This window comes from Sapajus apella, unplaced genomic scaffold (genome assembly GCF_009761245.1).
Source record: "Sapajus apella isolate SASKATOON/1434 unplaced genomic scaffold, GSC_monkey_1.0 scaffold25, whole genome shotgun sequence".
NCBI classification, from domain to species: Eukaryota; Metazoa; Chordata; class Mammalia; order Primates; family Cebidae; genus Sapajus; species Sapajus apella.
The window spans coordinates 12,122,358-12,146,859 of NW_022436965.1; the positions used below are offsets into that span (position 1 = coordinate 12,122,358).

General features: G+C 37.2%; 1 protein-coding gene across 8 annotated transcripts in view; it reads right to left on the reverse strand.

Annotated features, from left to right (window-relative positions):
- The window catches only part of RASAL2 (RAS protein activator like 2), a 371,400-nt gene that overhangs the window by 7,190 nt on the left and 339,708 nt on the right, over positions 1 to 24,502 (reverse strand). For 4 of the 8 annotated variants that reach the window (XM_032291296.1, XM_032291302.1, XM_032291300.1 and 1 more), the window contains 9 exons: positions 22,436 to 22,580; positions 21,533 to 21,769; positions 19,560 to 19,761; positions 17,345 to 17,544; positions 15,704 to 16,565; positions 7,851 to 7,985; positions 5,909 to 6,111; positions 4,276 to 4,363; positions 971 to 1,001 (listed from right to left, as the gene is read on the reverse strand). In XM_032291296.1, the coding sequence (XP_032147187.1) occupies positions 971 to 1,001; positions 4,276 to 4,363; positions 5,909 to 6,111; positions 7,851 to 7,985; positions 15,704 to 16,565; positions 17,345 to 17,544; positions 19,560 to 19,761; positions 21,533 to 21,769; positions 22,436 to 22,580 (2,103 nt within the window). The remainder of the gene's footprint in view (positions 1 to 970; positions 1,002 to 4,275; positions 4,364 to 5,908; positions 6,112 to 7,850; positions 7,986 to 15,703; positions 16,566 to 17,344; positions 17,545 to 19,559; positions 19,762 to 21,532; positions 21,770 to 22,435; positions 22,581 to 24,502) is intronic. The other 4 variants (XM_032291297.1, XM_032291304.1, XM_032291298.1 and 1 more) reach the window with 3 other exon arrangements.

The window sequence follows — 24,502 nt, forward strand, 5'->3', positions numbered from 1 at the left end:
GCAGGACAGTAGGATCTGTGAGACAGCAGTGCTGGTTGTCACAGTTTCAAAAGCACATTAAAAAAAGAAACAACAACATACCAGCTCTTGCTTGTCATTATCACTAAAAAAAAAATCCTTCTTTCCCTGATGGAGAACCATGTGGTAAGATATACAAAATCAATGATTAACGAGCCATTCATCTAGTATAAGATGCTTTCTGTTGTGGGAAAGTAATTCATTTTAAGGACACGCAAAACTAAAGAGCTGCAAGGCTTTTTAAAAATAAAAATTATTTAAAAAATTACAGCCAATGACATTTACTAGGATAACAAATATAGATCTTTCAAAAGCCAGTAGGTAAGAACTGGCCAGTGAATACTAGAAAACAGGAGATAAGCGCTAAATATGATATCCCCCCCCTCCACCCCCATTATTAGGAATGATCTATCTCTAAACTGAGTAACTAATAATTTCTTGAATGACTAAAGAAAAGATATTTCAGAATTGGGATTAAATTATAAAGTCTCAATACTAAGGACATTAGGATTCTGTAGGGTTCACCCAAAAATAAATCAGTCCTTCATGAAAAATTTGATTTTTAAAGGGTCAAAAAGAAGGCTAAGAATGACTATAATTACTTATTGCCTAAAAAGGTAACAACTGATGCCAAACAACGCCCCTACTAAACAGCTGAAAGTTTCCACATAAAGAAATTTCCTTTGTAATTCCTCCTACTGCCAACCTCTCAAAATAAAACAAAAATGTAAAAAAAAAATCAATTAGAGACTTATGAAAGTCAAGTTCAGTTGGCAAAAGATGCTCTGACATTTAAAGTCTGCCTGGATTGTAAGGGAAAGCAATCTAGTCCATGCCTGACAGGAAGGATTTCCATGTGGGGAATGGCAGGAGCTGGAATGTGTAGGAGGCCAGTGCACTGGGCCAGGGCTGGGAACTGCTCAGCTAGAGAACGGACGCAGGGTTTACTTGCCTGTTTGAATAATCTCATCTCCATTTATGACCTGTAATTTAACACAGCGGAGATATCACTTGCAACAGTAACTAGGCAGCTGCTTTGCTTCTCATAGGAGGAAGCTTTTCTCTGTTCTCCACCTGAGTCACATAGAGAGATTCTGGAGCCACAGTGTCTCCTCACGGTCAGGGGTGAAAGGTGGCACATTCTCTGGTCTGCTATTTAAGAAATGGATCCTTATTACCATCACTAGGATCCTTATGGAGAAGCTACAAAGTCTAGGACAGGTGCTTCTGCAACTCACCAAAGGAGTGCTCATCCTTTTGCAGTTCCTGTTAGAAAGTGGTGGATGCAGGCCTGTGCTTTGTAGCATGAAATGACTCAGGGAGAAGCAGAGGTTGAATTCAGGGACAAGATTTTCCTGGTGGGGGCAAAGGGCTACTGAGAGAGATGAAAACCAGTTCACTGGGCACCTGGCTGGTAGTATTTTGGGAAGTGTTGACATAAAAGTTATGAGTTACTTCTCTGGGAAGCTTTCACCCCAAACATGTCTTCATTCTATTAAATGACGCCAGAAGAGCTGCTCTGCTCCCTCATTCACTTAAGAGATAAGATTCATCCTTACAAAAGAAAGGATCTGATATAAAAGTCATTCATTACAAAGAACACCAAAGGATATTTAAAGTCTTTTGTTATAATAAGATCTGAATGTATCAGTAAGCCAACACCTGGAATTGAGAAACATTCCTTTTAAGGACATTGTAATTTTTTAAAATTTAACTACAGTGTTTAGGATTTGTGCTATGCACGGTGCAGAGGTTTTCCGAATATAGTTGAGTGGCTTATCCCAACTATTCTTTAGGGATCCGTAGTGGGCCTCTGGTAGAATAATTTATTATATAGTAACATCTGTGTTTGAGTAGGCAATTTACTATATTTAATCAATCCCAGTATGATTTGATTCATTAGTTGAGAGTGGTCCTTGCTGTTGAGTGGTTAATGGAAGCAGCTGGATATTCATCTATGAAAGGTCCCTTGATTGTATCAAAATAGTCCAGAGAACCAAACCATTTCAAAACCAGTGTCTTGAAGTACAGACTCAAAATATTAACTAGCTTAGCCAGACCACCAGTCTGACAGTTTGAGGATAACATTTTTCCCATTCCTGCATATGACACCCTCCTGGTTAATTAAGAGAAAGTTTGTACTTTCCAGAGCATTTGAGCCCTAATCAATGAGATTCCCTCCCTGGCTTTTACCTTCTATGCCTAGCAGGTGACTTCTGCTTTATACTCAGTTGCCTAGCCCTAATGTCAAATTAGGGGATACGGTAGAAATCTTCAGGAGCTAATCATGAGGCTGTCCTGTCAGCCTGGGTACAGAACCACAACTGTGGCACACCCAAGCTCCCACTGCTTAAGACTATTACTTTTTTTTTTTCACGACAGGGTCTCACTTTGTTGCTCAGGCTGGTGGGCAATGGCGCAAATATGGTTCACCACAGCCTTGACCTCCTGGCCTCAAGCTATCCTCCCACCTCAGCCTCCCATGTAGCTGGGACTACAGGCATGAACCACCACGTCTGACTAATTTTTTGCAGTTTTTGTAGAGATGGGTCTCATCATGTTACCCAGGCTGGTCTTGAACTCCTGAGCTCAAGCAATCCGCCTGCCTCAGCCTCCCAAAGTGCTGGGATTACAGGCGTGAGCCACCTTGCCTGGCCAAGGCTGACACTTTTAAACCAGTTGAAATTATTTAAAAAGTCTGTTCTATCTCAGTACTACCATCTCTCCTGGTGCGGTTATTAATAGAACTCTCCTTGCTTTAGATTGTTACATTAAAATTTCCAAAGTGAAAATCTATCAACATTAGTTTTCCTGACTCAATTGCCTTATTTATCCAGGCAGTTTTTCTTAAGTCTCTGGGATGAATTTTTGTAGTATGAATAGTGAGATGGCTTCGTCTCCACTACCCTTACTTCACCTATCCTGGGGACATCTAAAAAGATTTCTTTCAAAGGACCAAGTAAGATAATTACTACAGACCTTTCTTCTGATTCTCAGCATGTCTATGTATCCAGAAACTATAGAATTCAAGAATTCAACATATTTTAAGGAGCTGTGCTGATGAGAGAGCATCATCACAACTCTCACTTGACTTCCAAGTCTAGTGTGTTTAAAGTGTGAGGCCCATGAAGCATTCTTTCCATGACTGTGCTTTCAGCCTCACTCTCAATTTTGTTGAAAAATAAATCCCATTTCACATGGACTCTGTAAGGAAACTAGACTGTTAAGTACATGTTTAAGAATACTGAGGGCTCTAAAATATGTTGATTACTAGCTGATACCTAGAGAAGGGAGTAGGCCATCTATGCATAAAATCCTTGCTCTTTTTTTTTTTTCACAGTTTAGGGATATGATACGGTATTTAAGGTTGAAAAAATGCAAACCTGGATAGGCTGTCTTCAGGGAAGCAATACACTCAGTGGCTAGATCAGCCACTATCAAAACTATCAAAACTGTACCTGCTTTTTGTTATTTGTTTCACTCTAAGAAATACAACCATATTTTGCAATGATAAAATAAAATAAAAGGAGTTAGAAATATTTCCTGCCTCTTGGATTTTGCTCTAATCATTGACGTGTCCCTATGAGGTGCTCTTGGCAGCCTTTATCTCATTGGTGTCACAGGTATAAGCTACAGTGAGCAGAAGCCTAGGTTCTGATTTCAACAATCCTGTCTTTTTTTTAAAGTCTTATCAAAAGATGCTCTCTAAGCACAGCACCAACAAAGAAGAGCAGCCAAGCACATTCCAAGCAGCAATGCTAAACCCTGAACCAAAACAATAACAAGGAAAGGTACCTTTTTACAACCTTGTCTTTCCCCGGCAATTCCATTACTGTCTGGGGCAAAAGGTTGATGGCAGTGGACGTGACTGACAAGACCGTGAACAGCACAGCCAAGCAATGGTCAGTGGAGGTCACAAGCCAGACACATGCAGTGCACTTTTCACAATTACTCCCTTAGAAAATGCCCTCCTTTCCATAAGGAAAGAAGCAAACCCCATCATGCACTAGGTTGAGATGTGTCAAGCAACTGCAATAAACACGCGAATGCTTTGCTGAGTAAACAGACTTGTCACCAGTGAAAGAAAGCAAAAGTAATGGAGGTCACACAGACATTCATTTAGTCTTCAAAAGATAATGTCAAGAACTTTTCAATGACCCATTTCTGGTAACTGCCTTGGCATTTGCAAGGGTGAGAAGTCAGGAAATAATTGTTGTTATAAACAAGTGCCTTCTATTAGATTCAAAACCTGCTTACCTGTGCATCGATTATTTTCTGCTTTGCATCAATAACTGCTTGCATCTCAGCATGATCCTTCTTCAGTTCCTCTTCCACAGCCATTAGCCTAGAATGTGGCAGGAAGGAAATATCAGCATCTTCAAAGAGAGGGCTAGCTAGTGTAGAGAACAGGAAAACTCAAAATTCAGTACAGTCAATATTCTGTCCTTCCTAATAAGACACCTGCAACCACCTTTTCTTTCTTCTCCGCCACCTTGGAAGAAGACATCTAAGGCTGATTTCTCTCCTTGTGCCTGGATCCCATACCTTTGCATCTCCTTTGGACAGTAACCCCATAATCATTTCCTCCCTCTTCTCTCTCAGATTCCTTCCTGAGCACAACTTATTTCACCTTAAAATATCAAACCAAGCAACAAAAACCAAACAACCCTGTCTTAATCTCAAGTTACCCTAAATCTGGCCCACTTTCTCCTCCCTTGCACAGTTACGTTTCCTCAGTGAGTACTATACACTTAAATGTCTAGTTTGTTTTCTGTCCGCCATTCCCATTTTAACTCACTGATGTTTAATTCTGCCAGTCTACCTAAACACCTTTCAGAAAGACTGTCAATTACCTCCACACTATTAAAACAACAAACAGTTGTTTACTTGACCTGTCCATAGCACTTTACAAATATTGAGGCATAGTGGTTATGAGCATGGAATCTGCAGTCAGATTGCTTGGATTCAAATCCTGGTGCATCACTATGTGACCTTGGGCAAGTGACTTAATGAATTTGTTGCTTATTTGTAAAATGAGAATAACAACAATGCATAGTGGAGGCTGTGATAAAGATTAAACAAACTATTATGTGTAAAGTGCTTAGAAAAGTATGTGTCCTATGGCTAGTGCTATGTTAAGTGTTTGGTAAAATTGACCCCTCCCTTATTTTCCCTTGGCATCTGTAGCACTCTCAGAAGATGTCCTCTGGCCCCAAAGATATCCCATAAAATTCCTTTCCATGTTTCTGGACTCATTTTGAAAGATTAATTTAGTCTAAGGCATTGGATATTTACTTTTTTTTTTTTTTTGAGACGGAGTTTCACTCTTGTTGCCCAGGCTGGAGTGCAATGGTGTGATCTCGGCTCACTGCAACCTCCGTCTTCTGGGTTCAAGTGATTCTCCTGCCTCAGCCTCCCAAGTAGCTGGAATTACAGGTATGCGCCACCATGCCCAGCTAATTTTTTGTATTTTTAGTACAGACGAGGTTTCTCCATGTTGGTCAGGCTGGTCTCAAACTTCTGAACTCAGGTGATCCACCTGCCTTGGCCTCCCAAAGTGCTGGGATTACAGGTGTGAGCCACCATGCCCAGCCTGATATTTACATTTTTAAAACCCAGTTTTCCTCTAAGATTTCTCAAGTAAACCACCTAGCATTAATGTTTTCTAATTGTTATGGTTAAAGACAAACAGATTATCTTTATCTTCACAGGAAGTGCCAAGGTCTCATATTCAGGATATTTTAAGAGATACAGTCAATCAACACATTTGTACTGAGTACCACAAGGATAAAAATGGCTTTTGCTGCCATTCCTTCAGGGTTCTGTGGATCATCTCCTTAATTCTTTGTCTTCCTAACTAGCCCACATCTGCTGCCAGGTGATGTCTAACCTGCTGATGATGCTTTTCATCTGGCTATCTTTCTCTTCCTGCTGTCTTCGGAGCCGCTCCTCACTGTCCTCCAGTCGGGCCTTGTATTCCAGCAGCAGCTTCTGCATCTGCTGCTCCTGCACCAGCAAGCGGCGTTCATATTCCTCCAGTCGCCGGCTGGACACTCTCAGGCGCTCCTTCAGTTTAGTAATTTCTTGTTCATACTAGGGCAGAGGAGGCAAGGAGAGAAAAACTGGAGTTACACTGCTTTTAGAAATTAGTGATTTATTTATTTATTTAACAAAAGAAACCCTAAGCAATGTAGCTAGATGCTGGCTGTGCTGTCATTCCCTATACTGTTCCTAATATTCTTAAAATTATCAACTCACATAAATGCTAATGGAGGATTGCCTTCCTTACTAAAATTACATTTTTAATCTTAACTTGGCATTCCAAATTCTACATATGTATGTATCTCCCTCTACACTAAGCTACCATTACTGCAAGCCACATCCAATCTGTGATGGCATCAAATGAAAGTGGGCAAAAATCAGATGGAGTACTTTAAAGTCTGACAAATCACTTAAAATAAGCCAAAAGTCAGTTGTGTACAAGAGAAAAAGATTCTGCGTCATTATCTGCACTGTAGGATCTCTGACATGTTTTAGCTCATCGGACTGCCATTCCTTTGTTCTACTAGAATCAGCCCTTTAAGAGAACAAGCAACATTTCTATAATGTTAAGCTCCTAAATCAATAAATAAACTTTAATGGCAGAGGTTATTGCTGCTTTCCAGTCACAAGCACTAAACAAAGGCCTACATGTTCTCCAGGGCCGATTAATATTGCTTCTTGGCCCATTTTCACAATATGACTCACCTGCCCAATTTGGTGCTGCTTGCTGGAACATACGTGTCTGTGTTCTCACTAAGAAGCTTTACATAAACTCAGTGACTCAATTAGTTACATGGCCCTTTCCTGTACTGTAGTTGCTGTGGCTGGGGTTTGAGTACACAGGAATATCATGCTGATAAAAAGAAGCTAATTGTCTGGTTGACAAACAATATAAATGCTATATATGATATCCAGGTTCTTGTTTGATAATAACCTCTCTTCCCCATGTCAACTTTTTGTTAAAAAACAAAAACAACAACCTCTAAACAATAGATAATGTCCTTTTAACAGTCATCTATAGAGCTATACATTCGTTATCCAGAAAACGTAAAAAAAAAACTAAAACCAAAACCAAATTGTTACCAAGATAAAGAAGTCTTGGCCGGGCGCGGTGGCTCAAGCCTGTAATCCCAGCACTTTGGGAGGCCGAGGCGGGTGGATCATGAGGTCAACAGATCGAGACCATCCTGGTCAACATGGTGAAACCCCGTCTCTGCTAAAAATACAAAAAATTAGCTGGGCATGGTGGCGCGTGCCTATAATCCCAGCTACTCAGGAGGCTGAGGCAGGAGAATTGCCTGAACCCAGGAGGCGGAGGTTGCGGTGAGCCGAGATCGCGCCATTGCACTCCAGCCTGGGGAACATAAAGGAAAACCCCCCTCAAAAAAGAAAAAAAAAAAAAAAAAAAAAGTCTTGCCCTAGGGTAATTTTGTCCTTGGGTGAAGACCAACAAGTTTATAAATACACGAAATACTTACCTAAAATGACTAGAAATGAATAGCAGAGTATCCCCTTGATTAAGGCATCTACATTAAAAGAAAAATAGTAGCTAACTGCCACCCCCCAGCAAAATGAACATTTTCCATGTATATTCACACACACACACACACACACACACACACACACACACCCACCCCACAGATCTGTTTTACAGAGATATGTATAGGACGATTAATATAAGGGGTAGAGGTGAAGATGGGGTGGGAGGAGTTTATGTTCTTAGCTAGATAATTCTTTTAGTGGCCTATCATTTGGAGATCAGTAAGTAGATGAAGCGGACTAGGTTCTACCTTCTCAGCATGCTTGGCTTCATCTTGATTTTGCTCAGTTTCTTCCACATCCTCTTCATACTGCCCATTGTTCAGAACCCAGGCTGCTGTTCTCTCTACTGGGGACATTGTGGCAGAGTCCACAGGTGACTGAACCTGAATCAGGAACAATTATTAGCATCTCACCTAATAGCTCACCCACATGCTATGTTTCAAAACAGCTATTCTTAGAAGACGTTAACTGTGATCTCTCAGTTTTCTAATAAATGCTCTTAGCTTTAAGTATTATTTTACTAACGCTAAGGCTAGGGGTGGGAAAAGAGAATATCCATTTGTATAAGTGCAAACTATTCTGAATAGAAAGTTGTATACATCATACCCAAGAAGCAGCTTTATTCTCCCTCTAAAGAAAGCCAAAGCCTTAAAATTGTTAATTTGCCCAGTGGCCCAAATGCTGGTAGGTAACATATTGCCTGCGAAATTAATAAATGATCTCTGCCATAAAAGTCTTTTATGCCATAAAAGTCTATTGATGATAAAATAAGAGAAAGAAAGCTTAACTTGATGGTCAAAACATCTGTTTAACCCAGAGACAATCAGAAATCAAAAAACTGATTAGTGCTAAACAAACTCACAAAGCGCTCATTTATATATCGGAATGCCAAATATTAGGTTGGTGCAAAAGCAATTGCGGTTTTTGCCATCACTTTTGTACCAATCTACTTAGTTTTCATATTGATAATTTAGAAAAAGATAAGGATAAGTGATATTGGTTATCTTTACAGAACACTGACTTTGTGATAGGTTAAGACCACTCAAGAGTCCTTATACCAGAAAATTTCTTGAAAAAGGATCAAAATGATGGATACTGGGTAGTCTACCCAAGTTAGGATAGTTAGGTAAGTTGTCCTTTTCCAATACAGATACACAGGGTCAAAAATTCTTGACACTCAAGTAAGAGAGTTGCAACTCTGCTACTTAGTTAACTCAATCTCTTAAATACTATTCTCCTAATCTACTGAATAGAAATAACATCAGCATCACCACCACCACCTAGCTCGATCGTATCATAGGGAGCTGTGAGGATAACATAATATATGTGAAAATTCTTTGGAAACTTCAGAGTGCTACAGAAACGTTAGATGTCAGTCATTACTATTTTTATGTTTCAAAAACTGGCACTATTACAGTTCATATATTACAGTTCATATTAGGCTACTGCACATTAGTTCTTTTTCCACAAACAATAGTGGAAATACACATTTTTTTTCCCTCTGTCATGCCTCAGAGAGAGACAGAGAGTGCGTGCGAGAGAGAGAGTGCAAAGCTTGGTATGTGAGTTAGCCTTTTATAATTAAATAGAGGGATTTGTATTTTGAGGACCGGAATTCTAGAATTTCATAATTGAAGGGCATTTTCTCTCCCATCACAGATATTACAACTGAAGGATCTTCATATCATTGTGAAATAGAACCCAGTTAAACTCTAAATAAATATTTTAAAAGAAGGGGTATTTTGATGAACTTGAGAGTGAGAAAGACCAGATTAAAAGATTGATTATAGAGACTAAAAGATTATCAGAGATGGGTTGGGAGAGACTTTAAGACTTATACATGCAAAAGTAACACAGGGACATTTCTTTTTTTTTTTGAGACGGAGTTTCGCTCTTGTTACCCAGGCTGGAGTGCAATGGCGCGATCTCGGCTCACCGCAACCTCCGCCTCCTGGGTTCAGGCAATTCTCCTGCCTCAGCCTCCCGAGTAGCTGGGATTACAGGCACGTGCCACCATGCCCAGCTAATTTTTTGTAGTTTTAGTAGAGACGGGGTTTCACCATGTTGACCAGGATGGTCTCGATCTCTAGACCTCGTGATCCGCCCGCCTCGGCCTCCCAAAGTGCTGGGATTACAGGCTTGAGCCACCGCGCCCAGCGGGACATTTCTTAAAGGTGTGAAGAAGGATCTAGTTTAGCTGATTTACAGATTATAGATATATGTATCTATAAATATAGCTTCATGCCTAAATTTAGATTATAGATCTGTATCAATAAAAATAGCTTCATGGATGGATGTGTATAGTTTATATAAATAGACATGCACACAGTAAGCAGCTGTAAATGAACTTCTAGAAATTTCTTCTATAAAGCCATTTTCTCCAGTGGATCTAGGAACATAAACATGTCTTAAATTTCAGTAACTCTTAGTACTTAAAGTCTATTTCCATTATAGCATGTAGGTGTTTTTTATACTTTATTTTTATATCACTTTCATTATTTTTATCACAACCACCTTATCATTGACAGTTACTAATTTTGTCTTTTAAAACAACCATTATTTTTATTTTATATATACTAAATTATTTTATTTATTTGTAAGTTCTGGGGTTCATGTGCAGGATGTGCAGGTTTGGTACACAGGTAAATGTGCGCCATGATGGTTTACAGCACCTATTAACCCATAACCGAAGTATTAAGCCCAGTATGTATTAGCTTTTTTTCCTAAAATTCTCCCCACACCCACTACTCCCACCCTCCCTGACAGGCCCCAGTGTTGTTCCCCTCCCTGTGTCCTTATGTTCTCATTTAAGACAACCTTCTTTTAGTTAGCTAAGCTCTTGTGCTAAGCAATATCAGTAAAATAGTAAGTCAGCTATTATATACATTTTAATATTTATAGGTATATTTATATTTTAATAGTTATATATCTTTCTAATTATTAAAATATTACATGATTAATTAAATAAGTACCTTGCATACACTAAAATAATTCTGAAACTCACACTTGTGGGAATATTGGCCTTTACGATATAGTATCATCTGTAAAAGTTAAATAATAACTGCACATATCAAAAGTTATTATGAGCAACAAATAAGATAGCATGTAAAAATTTGTAAACTGCAAGATACTTGATACACCGACACTATAGTTCTCCCCCTACTGGATTTTAAGATCAGAGCACAATAAATTGCTTTACTATTGGTAAATAAAATAGTAGTAATAAGGGTTTAAGTTTATATTTGATATATATGGACCTGGAAGGCAAAAGACTGTAGCATTGAGTCTTAAAAAATTAACAGAAAGTCAATATTTAAAGGAGAGAAATGACATTTTAGTTTTACAGTCTGATCCCTTTAGCACAGAGGGCATGGAAAAGCTGCTTTTGTGAAACCAGGATTTTCCTATTCTATAGCAGTTTGAAATAAAGTAACACTAAAACTAATAACAACTTTACTGTTTGGAATTTGTTACTTGTTTATATAGTTAACAAGATGTTGCTTAAATGAACTTACTTTCCCTGTGATTTGTTATGGGTAACTATTTGTCAAGTGCCCTTACATGCACTGCAAACTAATGGTATTCCTAAGAACATACCAAGGAGAGTTCTTGGCCCCTAAAAGCATATTAAACAACAACAACAACAACAACAACAACAACAACAACAACAACAGGAAACCACTTTAGGATAATCTAGGCTTTAACTGATAAGTGAGAAGTTGTACAATCAAGGGTTGGTTCAATCCACTGGTGACAGTGGTAGCTACAGTATCTTCAGAAAGACTAACATAATGGGCAATGAATTACAAGAAATTGTAATGGGAACTGGGCATTCCCAGTTTATTCCTATTTTACTGGTCAAATCTTATTTTCAGCCACTTCCTAATATATCCTAGCACTTTGCCTGGCATATAGTGGTGGTCAAAATAATAAAAATAAAAGTGACAAAACAGATCAATCCTAACTATTCCTTCTATTAATGATAAAACCTTCACAAAATTGTAAAAAGGCTGGAAAGTAATACTGAATAAATAAAAAATATTTATTGTGCTGGATTGAAAGGAAACAGGTGATTTTTGCTTCACAATTTTTTCTGTTGTAATATGTTCTTCAAATGAAAAAACTATATACTATCTTTTACATATATTCTTGATCTTATGAGTGTTACTCTTTTTTTCCAGTTAGACAATCTAATGGGCATCATATCATACAGTTCTTTTAAATGATACTGACTAGTTAAATGCATAACAGATGCTCAATAAAATATTACTCATTTATTATTCTGGATTATCTTTAGAATTCATTATTAAAATATAATTTATTACTAAGAGAAGAATATTCTGTGTTTTTCCTCTAATACTTTGGAAGGGAATCAAAGGCTTCTTTTCAATGATCGTTCCATCTCCTTATAAGTTGGATAAACAGCAAAAAATATCTCTAGCTTGTAGTCCAAGAAATCGAAGGAGGAGGTTAGTAAGTGGTTCAGATCCCATCTTGCTTAGAAATAGCCTTAGAAAGAGAATTTGTAACCACTGACTTTCGACATGATCATCAAAGATAAAAAAGAAAAAGGAACAGGAATTCCCAAGAGGAATATCTTTCTTTCAAGATAAAGCTGTACAGGGTTTCCCTGGAAAAATAGTTATGCTTTAGGGCAAAAGAGCCTGACAAAGCAGTTTCACTGATACTACAATTAGTCATAGCCTGGCTATGCTGAGGCTAGTTCCCTGTTCCTTGCTAGTATTTACTAGATATAAACAAGACCAGTTGGTTTCAGCTTCATAGTGTGAAACAGTCGGAGTCCCATAAATGAATAACATTTCTGTTATCAACACCAAAGAATGGGCTGATTAAATTAATACGTAAACTTTGAGAGTTCTTGAAGAGGTCGGTTAGGAGACAGTTCAACAAATCCATATGTGAACATTGCAGCATCATACTAACAGGCTTGACAATTATCTATTTTAAATTCAAATTTCTAAGATTAGGAAACATGCTAAATCTGAACGACTTCTATTGTACATAAAGTCTATCATTTGTATAAAGTACATGATTCATCCAAAACAAAATAGAGAGGAAAATAAGAAAAAAGTAATTTAAACAGAAGCTGAAGAAAAAAGCATTTTAAACAGAAGCTGACATTAGTAAAAAAATTAAGACAGTTTCTTGAAAAAAATTTATCTGTAAATTGTTTCACTAGGATTTTATTTTCTTCCTACTCATTAGATGTAGAAGACTGAAGCCAGTTACTCTGCCGACAATGGCCGCTCCTTTGTGGTAAGATATAAATGGAATTTGCATGGGACAAAGCCACTGATAATTACAGCCGCCCACAGAACAATTCCCACAAAGAAATCTTCTAGTTTCTAGGAGAGAATTCCCCATACAATTTGCAATTAAAATATGTAAAGGAATTTGCCTTAAAAATGTGCTGATTATATAGAACTTCAGAGGCTTCATGGGAGTGAGATGAACAAAGCAAGCAAGAAACAGAAATACAAGAAATAAAAGACAAGGCCATGCACAGCGGCTCACGCCTGTAATCCCAGCACTTTGGGAGGCTGAGGCAGGCAGATCACTTGAGGTCAGGAGTTCGAGACCAGCCTGGCCAATATGGTGAAACCATGTCTCTACTAAAAATAAAAAAATTAGCCAGATGTGGTGGTGAGCACCTGTAATCCCAGCTACTCGGGAGGCTGAGGCAGGAGAACTGCTTGAACCCTGGGGGTGGAGGTTGCAGTGAGCCGAGGTCGCGCCACTTCACTCTAGCCTGGGTGACAGAGCAAGACTCTGTTTCAAAATAAATAAATAAATAAATAAAAAACTAATGATGTAAGTTCAAAATAATAAACCAAAAACCAGTGTAGAAAAAACCAGAAACTTGAGCAATCAAAATACAGTGATTTATGCTTCAACTGATATGACAGTGGCAGTATCAGCAAAAGTATAAACAGAAATGAATATTCAAAGTTGTACCTGGACATCTCACTGTCTGTACCCCACTTCATGCCAAAAAATATTTCCCTGATGCATTAATGGTTGTGACACAAAAATTAATTTTTATATTTGTTGTTTGAAGACTGCATGCATTTCCTGCCTCCCATCCATTCAGGCAGTCCTCTATTCATAACCCACAGAAGCATGTATTATGTACTTATGCATTACATATTATATTTTCCTAAAGGAAAAATGTTATAAATGACAATTGTTTCCAGATGGGCACAAAAAAGGCTATTTAATTTATAATATTAATAAACAACCAGCCTGAGTCACGGGCCCTCATGGAGTCACTGAGGACTCCATTGTACAGAAGGAATGGGTAAGCAAAAGGAAAAAAAAAGAATCTTTATTTTCCTTTTCTGTACAGGGCTGAGGTTTCTAAGTACACTTTTGAAAAGCAGGTGAAGGACACTTTCCCTGTCCTACCCCTCTCTGCCGATCTCATGCTCTTCGTTAATCCTATTTTATCTTCAGTGCCCTTGTGCTGCTCTAAGTCCCTGAGTAGATTACTTGCTTCTACACAGTATTCAATTTCTAAAATTACGTATTTTCCCTTTTCCTCCTAATAAACACCTTAATTCTCTGAAAGTAGTTGATCTCAACTAGAGTATAGCACAAAAGCAATATGAGGAAGCTGCTTCACAATAAGGTGGAAACGACTGATAGTCTCCTAACACAAGTCTCCTAACACATACATTTTATGTTTATATATACACACATTTATATATAAAAAATACATAAGATACACATAAAAGATATGTATTTTTCCTTTTCTTTAAATAAAAGTACTTATTAAATCAAATGATTTGGTGAAATTTTGGGAAAAACAACAAAATAAGAATGAAAAATATAAGACTTTAGATAAACTGTATTACTCAGTAAAGAATGACCAACTAGGAGGTTTAGCCTAGGAAGTCTGCTTCCAGAAACAGCTTAAGTTAGTCATGCTTTTCATCCCTTCTTCTGTTTCTATATCCAAGGATTCTAGAAATATTCCAATTTTAAATAATCAAAGTAGGGGCAAGGGGCTCTGCTCACAGCAGACTGGAAGCAGAAGCAGCCATATCAGTAAGTGCCTAAACTGTAAACATGCAAATATATTACAGATACAAACTGGGATTCATTACAGTCTCCCTGCCCAGTTATTTTGCTGCAAAAAGGATTTGTCATAGAACTCTTTTCTAGCACTATAATTAAGTTTCAAAAAATAAATTCAACAAAACAATGCTTTTTTAGGAGAAAAATCTTTTTAGATGGAAGATATATAAAGATATATATATATTATATATGAAAAAATCATATGTATGTGTATATATATATATTTAACACTAGTTTGTTTCAAAGGGAAAATATGTACTGTTGTTTCAAAATGTAATATGTGAGGAAGAAATGATTAATTTCTTGGCAAAGCTTTTTATTTGTCAAGAAAAAATTAGAAAATTTTATATTAAGATTGGATGTGACGCTAGCTGGGCTTGTCCATGTAAACAGAAATGCGAGCAATTTGGAAATGTTTAGAATACTTCCTTTTCCACCTGTGCATCTATCTTTTTCTTCTCTCCTTTACTTTGACTCTATAGGTGTTCAAGTTTTTATTTTTGTAGCCATTTCCAGGAAAAGGCACATGGGACTTTATATTTCCACAGGGAATTGAGGGATGGAGTGGAGAGCAGTCACATTTAACTCTTGGCTCAGAGTGCAAACCTTTATTCTGGAAGCTTAAGAAAAAAAATTAAGAAGGATTAATTTTCAGATATCCAAAATATGGTTGGTTTGGCCTACAGATTTTAAGTATCTATTCATTCAACATCACAGATTTGTTCTAAGTGCAAACTGAGATAGTAGCTCTGCTGCTTGAAGAGAAGGGGGCCCCTGCAGTTTGTTAGATGCCTAAGTGTAATGAGTCAAACTACATTCTGCAGTCTCACCTAGGCAGAAGCCTCCCAAATTTTTCCTTTCCTCTTTCTATTGAAAGGTTGCTTTTAAGTGGAAATCTTACTAACAATTGGATTTCCCAATTAGTTATGTATAAATAACCAACTTTAGATATCTGTTTAGATAGACCAAGTAGAAGCCAGACCCCCTCAGGACTCGTACCTACCTGCTGTGTCTGTTGTCTCTGGATTGCTCTCACTTTGGGAACAGGGCTTTCTCTGGATGAAGAGGATTGCTGCCGGGACCGGCTCCCATTCTGCACGGGTTCGGCCACCAGGGCCGCGGATGCCACTGACATGCTCCCGGTGCTACGCAAGGAAGCACTGTGTGGCAAGGATGGTGGGGCTTTGGCTCGGGCACCTAAACCAGCCTGGTCCACTTTTCGGATCTGGGCCTGTCCAGTACTATTCTGTCGTGGCAATGCAAGAGGTATGTGTCTATCTGGCACAGTGTGCCGCCTGGAGAAGTCCTCACTCTGAGTGCTACGTTTAGTGAAATCTTCCATGCTGCTATTGCTGGGTCCACTGAGCTTGAAGTCTTCACTGTTACTTTGGCTTCTGGAACTGGCAGTGCTTAGGTTCTCCAAACTGGAATCTATAGAGGCCTTTGGCATTGCTGGAATTGGGTTATTGAGGTGATAGACAGGGTTCTGGAAGGACAAGGGCTGAAGGCCACCTGGCTGGTTCAAGGCTGGGTGCAGCGGCCTTCTCACTTGGGGTGCACTTTGGGGAGTGCTCTGGGTTTCCCGCAGCTGTTTGATGCTGGCCACCTGGGTTATGGAAAGCTGGCTTCCGGTCAAGCGTATAGGCACATCAAGCATGACAGATGCATGCTCCACTTGAGCAGCATGAGTGTCCTGGAGGTCCATGAGGGAAATGCTCCGACCATTAGGAAGGCTACTTTCCTTTTCATCCTTTTCAGAATAAGTCATGCTCTGAGAGGAGGCTTGCTGAACCAGCAATAACGTTTTCCCTCTGAAGTAGCTGTCTGTGTTGTCTTGGCTTGGAGATTTTAGTTTATGCAAATCACTGTGGAAAAGGAAAGGGCACTTAATTTCTCTTGAGACAAATTCAACATAGCTAAGATGACTCAGTTCAGGCATATAAAGTCCTCTGAAGGTTCTTATGTGGATATTTCCATTTCTTTGGAAACTCAGATTTTATCCAATTAGGGAATTATTACAATTCTTAGAATAAAATCCAGCATTTTTACTTTTCCCCAAAGGTCGAGAGTAACACTGTAGATACCAACCCACAACTGTCTTCAGTTTTAACCAGGATTCCAGTAATTTCCTAGTTACATTTGAAACCTTCCTCAAATATTCCAATTCATACTTGTCTAAACCTTCAAGAGGAGAAGTTCTAATTGCACAACTGAAAGGTCCCTGCGAAAGGTACAAGTCTTGCCAACCCAGAAAACATTCTAAGCATATATTGTGTCTACCTGTCTAGCTCACATAGTCAGCTATAAAATGGTTTTAACCAAGGTTCTTCAAGATTTTGAATGCTAAAACATACAGAAACATCAATTTCATAAAACCTTTAGTCTTCCATTAAGCAAGATAGAAATTTTAAAAATATACTGTGGAATATATTGTAACTCTCCGTACTATCATTCTAGAAAAGAAGTTATCCCAGATTTTGTACATTATTATAACAAATAATTGGACTGCTTGCTCTCAGGTCAGATGAGTCTTCAATTGCTCATGATTTTAAACTTGTAAATTCAACAAATAGGTTAAATATACTTCTGTTAAATCTAAACATTATCTTTCTCTGAGATAGTAGTCAAATCCTCTCTTTCATACCTGTCAGTGGGATCTTCAAATATTTTCTGCAGCCCAGAGGAGAGGCTTCCACTGACATTGGGACTGGAGTTATGCTCAGTGAAGCGTCTCAGTTGCTGTTGTATTGGTGTTGGATTAGTCAATGACTTGGTAATATCAGCAAGAACACGAGGGAGAGGCCCCAGTTTTGCCACGGTCGCCTGTAGGAAGGAATTTTCACCCTAATTGGATAATAAGCATTGCGACATCCACCATAGATTGATTTTGGCAATAACGATGGCCATTGATGGAGGGGTGTAGGTTGGAGGGAAGGGTAGGTGTTTGCATATGGGAGTGGCAGGTTCATAATGCATTGTTATGGAGCAGCAGAACCATGGCGTCGAGATGAATGGAGGCGAAACAAGGTACAGCAGACATTGAGGAAAGAAAGGAAATCGAAATCAGGATTATGCAAATAAAAATTAAAAGACATGCTCAAAACTACCAAACTAATGCCATTCCAACTAAAATAGGCATGCAAAGCAAACTAAATCTTTGGGAGGCTAGTAAATCAAGGTGGGAGAGGGTAAGGGAAGAACCAAACTCCTTCTAACCAAAAGAACTTCAAGACCACAGGATCAGCTAGTATGATAAAACTTTCAAAGAAAAGGGATCATGTGAGAAAAGAAATGCATGCCAACATACAAGGTGCTGCATTCAGGAATCCAGAGTACTGCAGGGCACACAGATGATACTGCCATCCACTATCACAGGCAATCTTGGAAACCCTGACCCACTGCCAACTGAGTTTCCATCAGTTAAGACAATTTTTGGTGTAATTTAACAGCAAAATCAGGTAAATTTTCTCTATGAGATATGTCTAGATATATTCCTGGTTCCCAGGACCAAACCAGGATTAAAAAGGAGAAAGTGTGTTTTCACAGCAAAGCCTGTTAAAAAGATCTTGATCCTGAATAAACCAGGCCTATTTCACATGATAACTGAATCCGTATCCCACTGAGATGCAGTTATTCAACAAAGACTAACTCTTTATCCATCTCAATTATTTTTTTCTTTAGGGAATTCTTATTCTCATGGGGCCTTATGGGTCCCTTCAACTGGTAGTTTGACATAGTTGCCTTTGGGTCTGTGTCTTCTCAACAATCAACAGACCCTTCTACCCTACTCAAACAGGTACAGATGCCATCTGAAGAGTAGCTTTACTTGCTCAACAATGTTGGGCTATGATTCATATGAAAAGGATTTACCTTTGGCATAGCTGCAACTTAAAAATCTAGCTAGCATTTCTAAAAGTGAAGAAAAGGTCCTCAAGAATAAGTAACAGTTTATTGTTTTACAAATGTTCTATGCACTGGAGGACACACTACCATTTACGTTTCCTCAGCAAAGTAGTCTTTGTTAATAAATTTTACTGGTATAGCATTTTTATCAACAGGAAAGTAGAGGAAAACAAATAAATCCTTATCACAGAAAAATAACTGTCTTTTGAAGTTATTCTAACATACCACCACACATATTTATAAAGTGCCCGTAGCAAACAAAAACATCAATAAATAATTATTGTAATCAGCCTAGCCAAACTCCATTAGACTATTTTTTACTACGAAATTTATTCCTTTTTGTAAAATTCCAGAAGGAAGAAAATGATTGGCATGATGTACATTTACTTATTAGTATGGTATATAATAAAATTCTTAGCAAACAAATGATTAAAAATAATTGTTTCTGTATTCTTAATTCACATCTGTAAAGGAAGAAAACAGTAACTTTTAGCACTAAGAATTACATGAAACTGACTTGTAGAGTAAAAAAAATTTGTTTCATGGGTAAAGTTACTTAAACATGATAAACCTAGTATTTTCTTAGCTAAGTCTACATTTTTGTTAGAAATTACCATATGAAGTTTCATTTCATCCTATTAGACATGCATAAGGCTGTATATACCAATATATTATTGTCTAGTCAAGTTTTCAGATATGCACTCTGTATATATAAATTTAGAGAAACATACCCCATTAATTCAGATATTATTAAAAATATATATTAATAATGTCGTGGTTTTCTAGAATTTCATGGTTGTAGATCCCATATTTTACTCAGAAGTGATGAACATTTCCTCTCAGATTTCCAAGGTAAAGATTGCTTTTAATTAGAAAGAGTGAGTGTTATCACTCTATAGGTACTCTCCAGAATTCAGGTACATTCAAGTTCTCTATCTTCCATCAACCTACTTTACCTTATCAAGTTGGGAAACTACTTCCCACAGTAAGGAATGCAAAACTGAAAGCTCTCGGCCCAGATCAATGTAACCATCAAAGCCTGGGGTGTTTGAGATGGTGTCTGGATTAGAGATCTCCAAAAGAAAGCGCTTCATTCCACCCCATTCATGTTCTAAAAAATCATTCATGAATGCCATGTATTCCTCTTTGTTACCAAACCTGAAGTAGAGGATGAGAAAATGAGAAAGAACATATTCAAGAAGAGAGATATGATCATTTTGAGTTGACTTTACACAGAACTATGACATTTTTTATTTTGTGGAGGGAATTACTAATTTTATTATCTGTAAGTGATAAATGCTATAACATACTTTCTTAATATCACTTAATATTCCAATGCTTTGAATAGCTTTCTATTCTCCAAAGGGTAAAGCCAAAACTTTTTTTTTCTTCTGGTATTTAAATTTCTATGTAATATAGCCCTCACTTATCTACCAAATGTTCACCACTACAAACCTTCAATACTGCTAGCTTCTTCAAAGTCTCCCAAATATATTATACATTTTTTTCTTCTCCAAGCTTTTGCCCATGCTATTTACTTGCACTAGAGAAAAGCTTCTCTCCTTTGCCTATCTAGATTCTAGCTATCTTCATGGCCTCATTTAAGTCCATAAAACCTGTTTCAAAATAAAATATAAATAATTTTAGCTCAAATATGGATAAATATGTATATTTCTGCAATGGCTTATATATAAATTATACAAAATTAAAATAGTACACCCCTAAAAAGGCACTATTTATACTAGAAAATAATCTGTTCACTGAAGTTCTAATTTTTTTCTTCAATACATTGCTAATAGAAACTTGTCTTTAAGCATCTATATTGAGTAAATCCGTGCTTAATTCTGTAAATGTGAATTCCTTACCAGGTATTTCTTAAATTTATTTTCTATAAATTATAAAAATAACATAAACTTACTGAAAAAAGTTTGCAACAATGAAAAGTAGAAAGAAAAAAATGTGGATGTCTCATTCAAGCTACCCAAATATATCTGCTGTTTATATTTTAGTATATTTCCTTCCCAACTGTTTTCTCCTAATTTTCTTTTGAAAAATTTTAAACCTACAGAAAAGTTGAAAAAATATACAATGAATACCCATATGCCTTTCATCTACATTAACCAACAGTTATTTTTGACAGGCTTGCTTTCACACCCTCTCTTTCTATACACACACTTTTTTTTTTTTTCCGGAGCCATTTTAAATTAAGTTGCAGACATCACCTCTAAATAGTTTAGCATCTTTTTCTTCAGAATAAGGAATATCTCTTACATAAACCAATGCCATTATCACACTAAAACTTTTAAAAACATTATTCACAAATTATCTTATCTACAGTCTATAAATTCCACCCACTGTCCCCAAAATGACATATGTATACTTTTTCCAACTTGAGATTCAAATAAGTTTCAAGTATTGCATTTAGTCTCTTTTAATCTACAACAGCCCCCCTCCATCTTCTGCATTTTTCATAAAATTGTCATTTTTGAAGTGGCTAGGATAGTTGTCTTAGACAATGTAACCACAGAATTTGTCTTTTCTTCCCAACCTTTTTTATACTTAGATTTTTGTGTTTTAATATTGCTTGGATAACAGCATATATACCTCTTTTTATTCTGCCCTTTTTTTTCTACTAAAGTATTTTATCAGCACTTTTCATTTAATATAATTTTACTTTCATGTTCTATATTATTGGATAGTCTTTGTAAACAGTTTGTAGTGCCTGCAAATATTCCATTGAATGCATGTATTATAGGTTGCTTAACCATTCTTCTATGAAGTGATTATTTAAGTTGTTTCCAATATTTTGCTCTATTTATTAATACTACAGTGAAACATGAGTGATGGGGCTCCCAACTCTCATCCAAATTTTAGGCCTCAAGTATTTTTTTAAATTGTGTTTTTAAAGTAGTTACAAAGTATCACCTACTTGGCAAAGTTGGCCAGGTTCTGAATGACCTTGGCAATAAGAGTAAGAGTCCGAGATGTGCGGTCATCAGGATACTCCTGCATAAGGTTGAAAAGACTTGGAGACATAATGGCTGGACACAGAAAACGGAGAAATAAAGAGGCACTAATGAGCCTCTCGCTGATGTCTTGCTTGCCATGGTTCAGGCACTGCTGCTTCCATGATGCAAACACTTCTTTCAACTCACGAGGGAAAACACTAGGGAAGGAAAAAATACCGATACCTCTAAACACAGAAGTACCAGAACACAAAGCACAAGTGATTCCACCTTGACACCATGTATTTCTGCTTAAGAGTCAGGCTGGAAGGAGGACCTAGTAGAAATTCTGGGATTAGGTTTTACCTGATTCATGGCTGACAGGGGGTGGAAAATTCACAGAGGCCAGATGGAGACTGGAAACCCAAGGCTACAAAACTCTGGATTAGTTTAAATTTAGTTTTGCAAAGTGGGAAAATGGCATGAGGCTCCTGACTAAACCATCTGGTTTAGTATAACTCACCATAATCTCTCTAAAGACTGTTCATCAAAAATCTTCAAAATTTCACCAATTGCTGGAGTTAGAGCAATGATCAAAATTCATGAACACATCTGTTAAACACTAGTAAATATTTTAGAAAGCAAAATAAATACCTTTGATATTAGAGGCTATAGTATTAATATTCTGGGGAGAGATTATATAGATAGCCAGATCAAAAGTATTTCTGCTTACAATGAATATTTCAATTTTAGACGGGACCGTATTAGGGAAACTTTCAGTTTTTCCCCAAGACCCTCGCCTTTCATTGTAAAATAATAGTTAACATTGTGATGACTTTTATATGAAAAAATTTAAGTTTCACAGGCAGAGGATGAGATAAGCTCACCAGTAAGAGTTGATGATCTTACAGAAAGCCAGCTCACAGCACATTTTCAGGTTGCTCTGATGGTCTATCAGTTCACTAGATGAACATTTGCTGGGATCCACTTCACAGTTCTCATCTGACTCATACAAAGCTTTGATAAATTCCCCTGTTTGAAAAGAGAAGATGACAGTATAACTATAAATAGTGTCTTCCTGAATAGAATAAAAGGATTTATGATTTCTGTCCTAAAATGTATAATGGGGAATTCTTTTCTAGATCTGACATGGAGGGCACAAAAGATGGCCTATGAAGGGTCATTGCTTTGGAACCCATGAGTTGCCACATCCTACATATCATGTTTATTTTTCTTATCCTGGAAGTGGAATAACAGCAATCACTACCATCATCATCATCACAGTATTTATAAAAATGGTAATGATACTGCTTTAAGCAATGTAGTATCAACTGAAACTAAATATATGTTTAATTAGCATAAACTTGTTATTTGTTTTAAGGCTTGCTCTACTGAGGTGACTATTATCGTTATTCTAGTAGAACACATGACCCAAGCTTGACTGAATTGCCCACTGAAGGTGTTAAGTGCTAATGTTGGTGCCAAACACAATGCAAGTAAGGACCTCTATGCTTACCTCTTGTAGAGGAGACAGTCATTCAACATTGTACAATATTATAGCAGATCTCCTTATATAATCTGTATACACTTTTCCATATAAATTTAGTTTAGAAGCCCTGTTCACATAGCCTACGCTCTATGAAGATAAACCCATTATTCCCTGAAAGAACAAATTCCTACTTTAACTGTTTATCCTCTAGCATACACCATACCTTGTACATCTTTGACTACTTCATATTTTACACTGTGTTTCTTTCATTTCTAGGATGAATACCTTTGGAGGTTAGATACTAGGTTCTGTTCATGTTCAAATCTTGACTCTTCTGAATAGCTCCCAAAATATTATAGGTGCTCAATAAATATTTATCAGAGATGGCAGTATGTATTCTCGTTTTTTTAATGGTCTTTATGAAGGAGGAGTGGATCTTTCAAATCTCCTCCCAAACATGCTTTTACTACTTGAGGTTCAGGCTAGTCATAACACACTTCATGAAACTGAACAATAATGCCTGCAAAACTAAGTAGCAGCAGCAATAGAAAGAATATTTCTATCTAAGTGGTTAGTATGCAGATAAATGAAAGCTTTTAAAAATATCTGTGACACAGAATGAGAAGTGATAATTTTGAGGAAAAATGCTTAGGGAACAGGAAACAATGTGGTATACAGAAAGGAAAATGGTGCACAGAAAAATTAAAGGCATTGAGGTCAGAGAAATCTAGGCTCAAATCCTGGATCCATCATTTAACTGACTGTGGGGTCCGGAAAGGTCACTTAATTAGTCCGAGTTTCAGCTGTCTTATTTGTAAAATAGTGTTAACAGAAACCACCTGTAGAGTTGTGGTGAGGAAAAGACATAATGTATGAAAAGCATCTAATATGGTACCTGACTCTTAGTAGGAGTGCCATACAAAACGTATTCTAATGTACAAATCATGCAACTTTTAAATAATTTTTTGTCAAGTGAAATGGCTAAAACTAGCAAAAGCCTTTTAAAAAGATTACAAGACATGTATTCAACATGTTCTCTATGTCTCCTGTGCTATGTGTTCCCACAAATGTACTTCCTTGAAAGAGTACCTAAATTTAAAACTAAGAAATCAGTGTCAAACATCCCATGCAAAAACTGGCTAAACTTTACACATGCATCCTAAATATTCTGTTTAGTGAGTCCTTTTAGGTTATGTGTATTTGAAGGAAAAAATAAGATTAACAAAGAACATGAATATTAACAATATTTTTCTTTTATTCTTCAAGAAAAGAGCCAGATAAATAACTCCAGGGCCCAGAAGTAAAATAATTTCTACAGTATCAGCTCGAAAAGTTTTTGTTCCTGATTATGACATATTTAAAATGCTCCAAAATAGAAAAATATTACTTTAACTGTTGAAACAATAACCAATGTTTCAGCATGCAGAATGTACCGTATTGAAAGGAGAGGCTTTTATTGATTTGT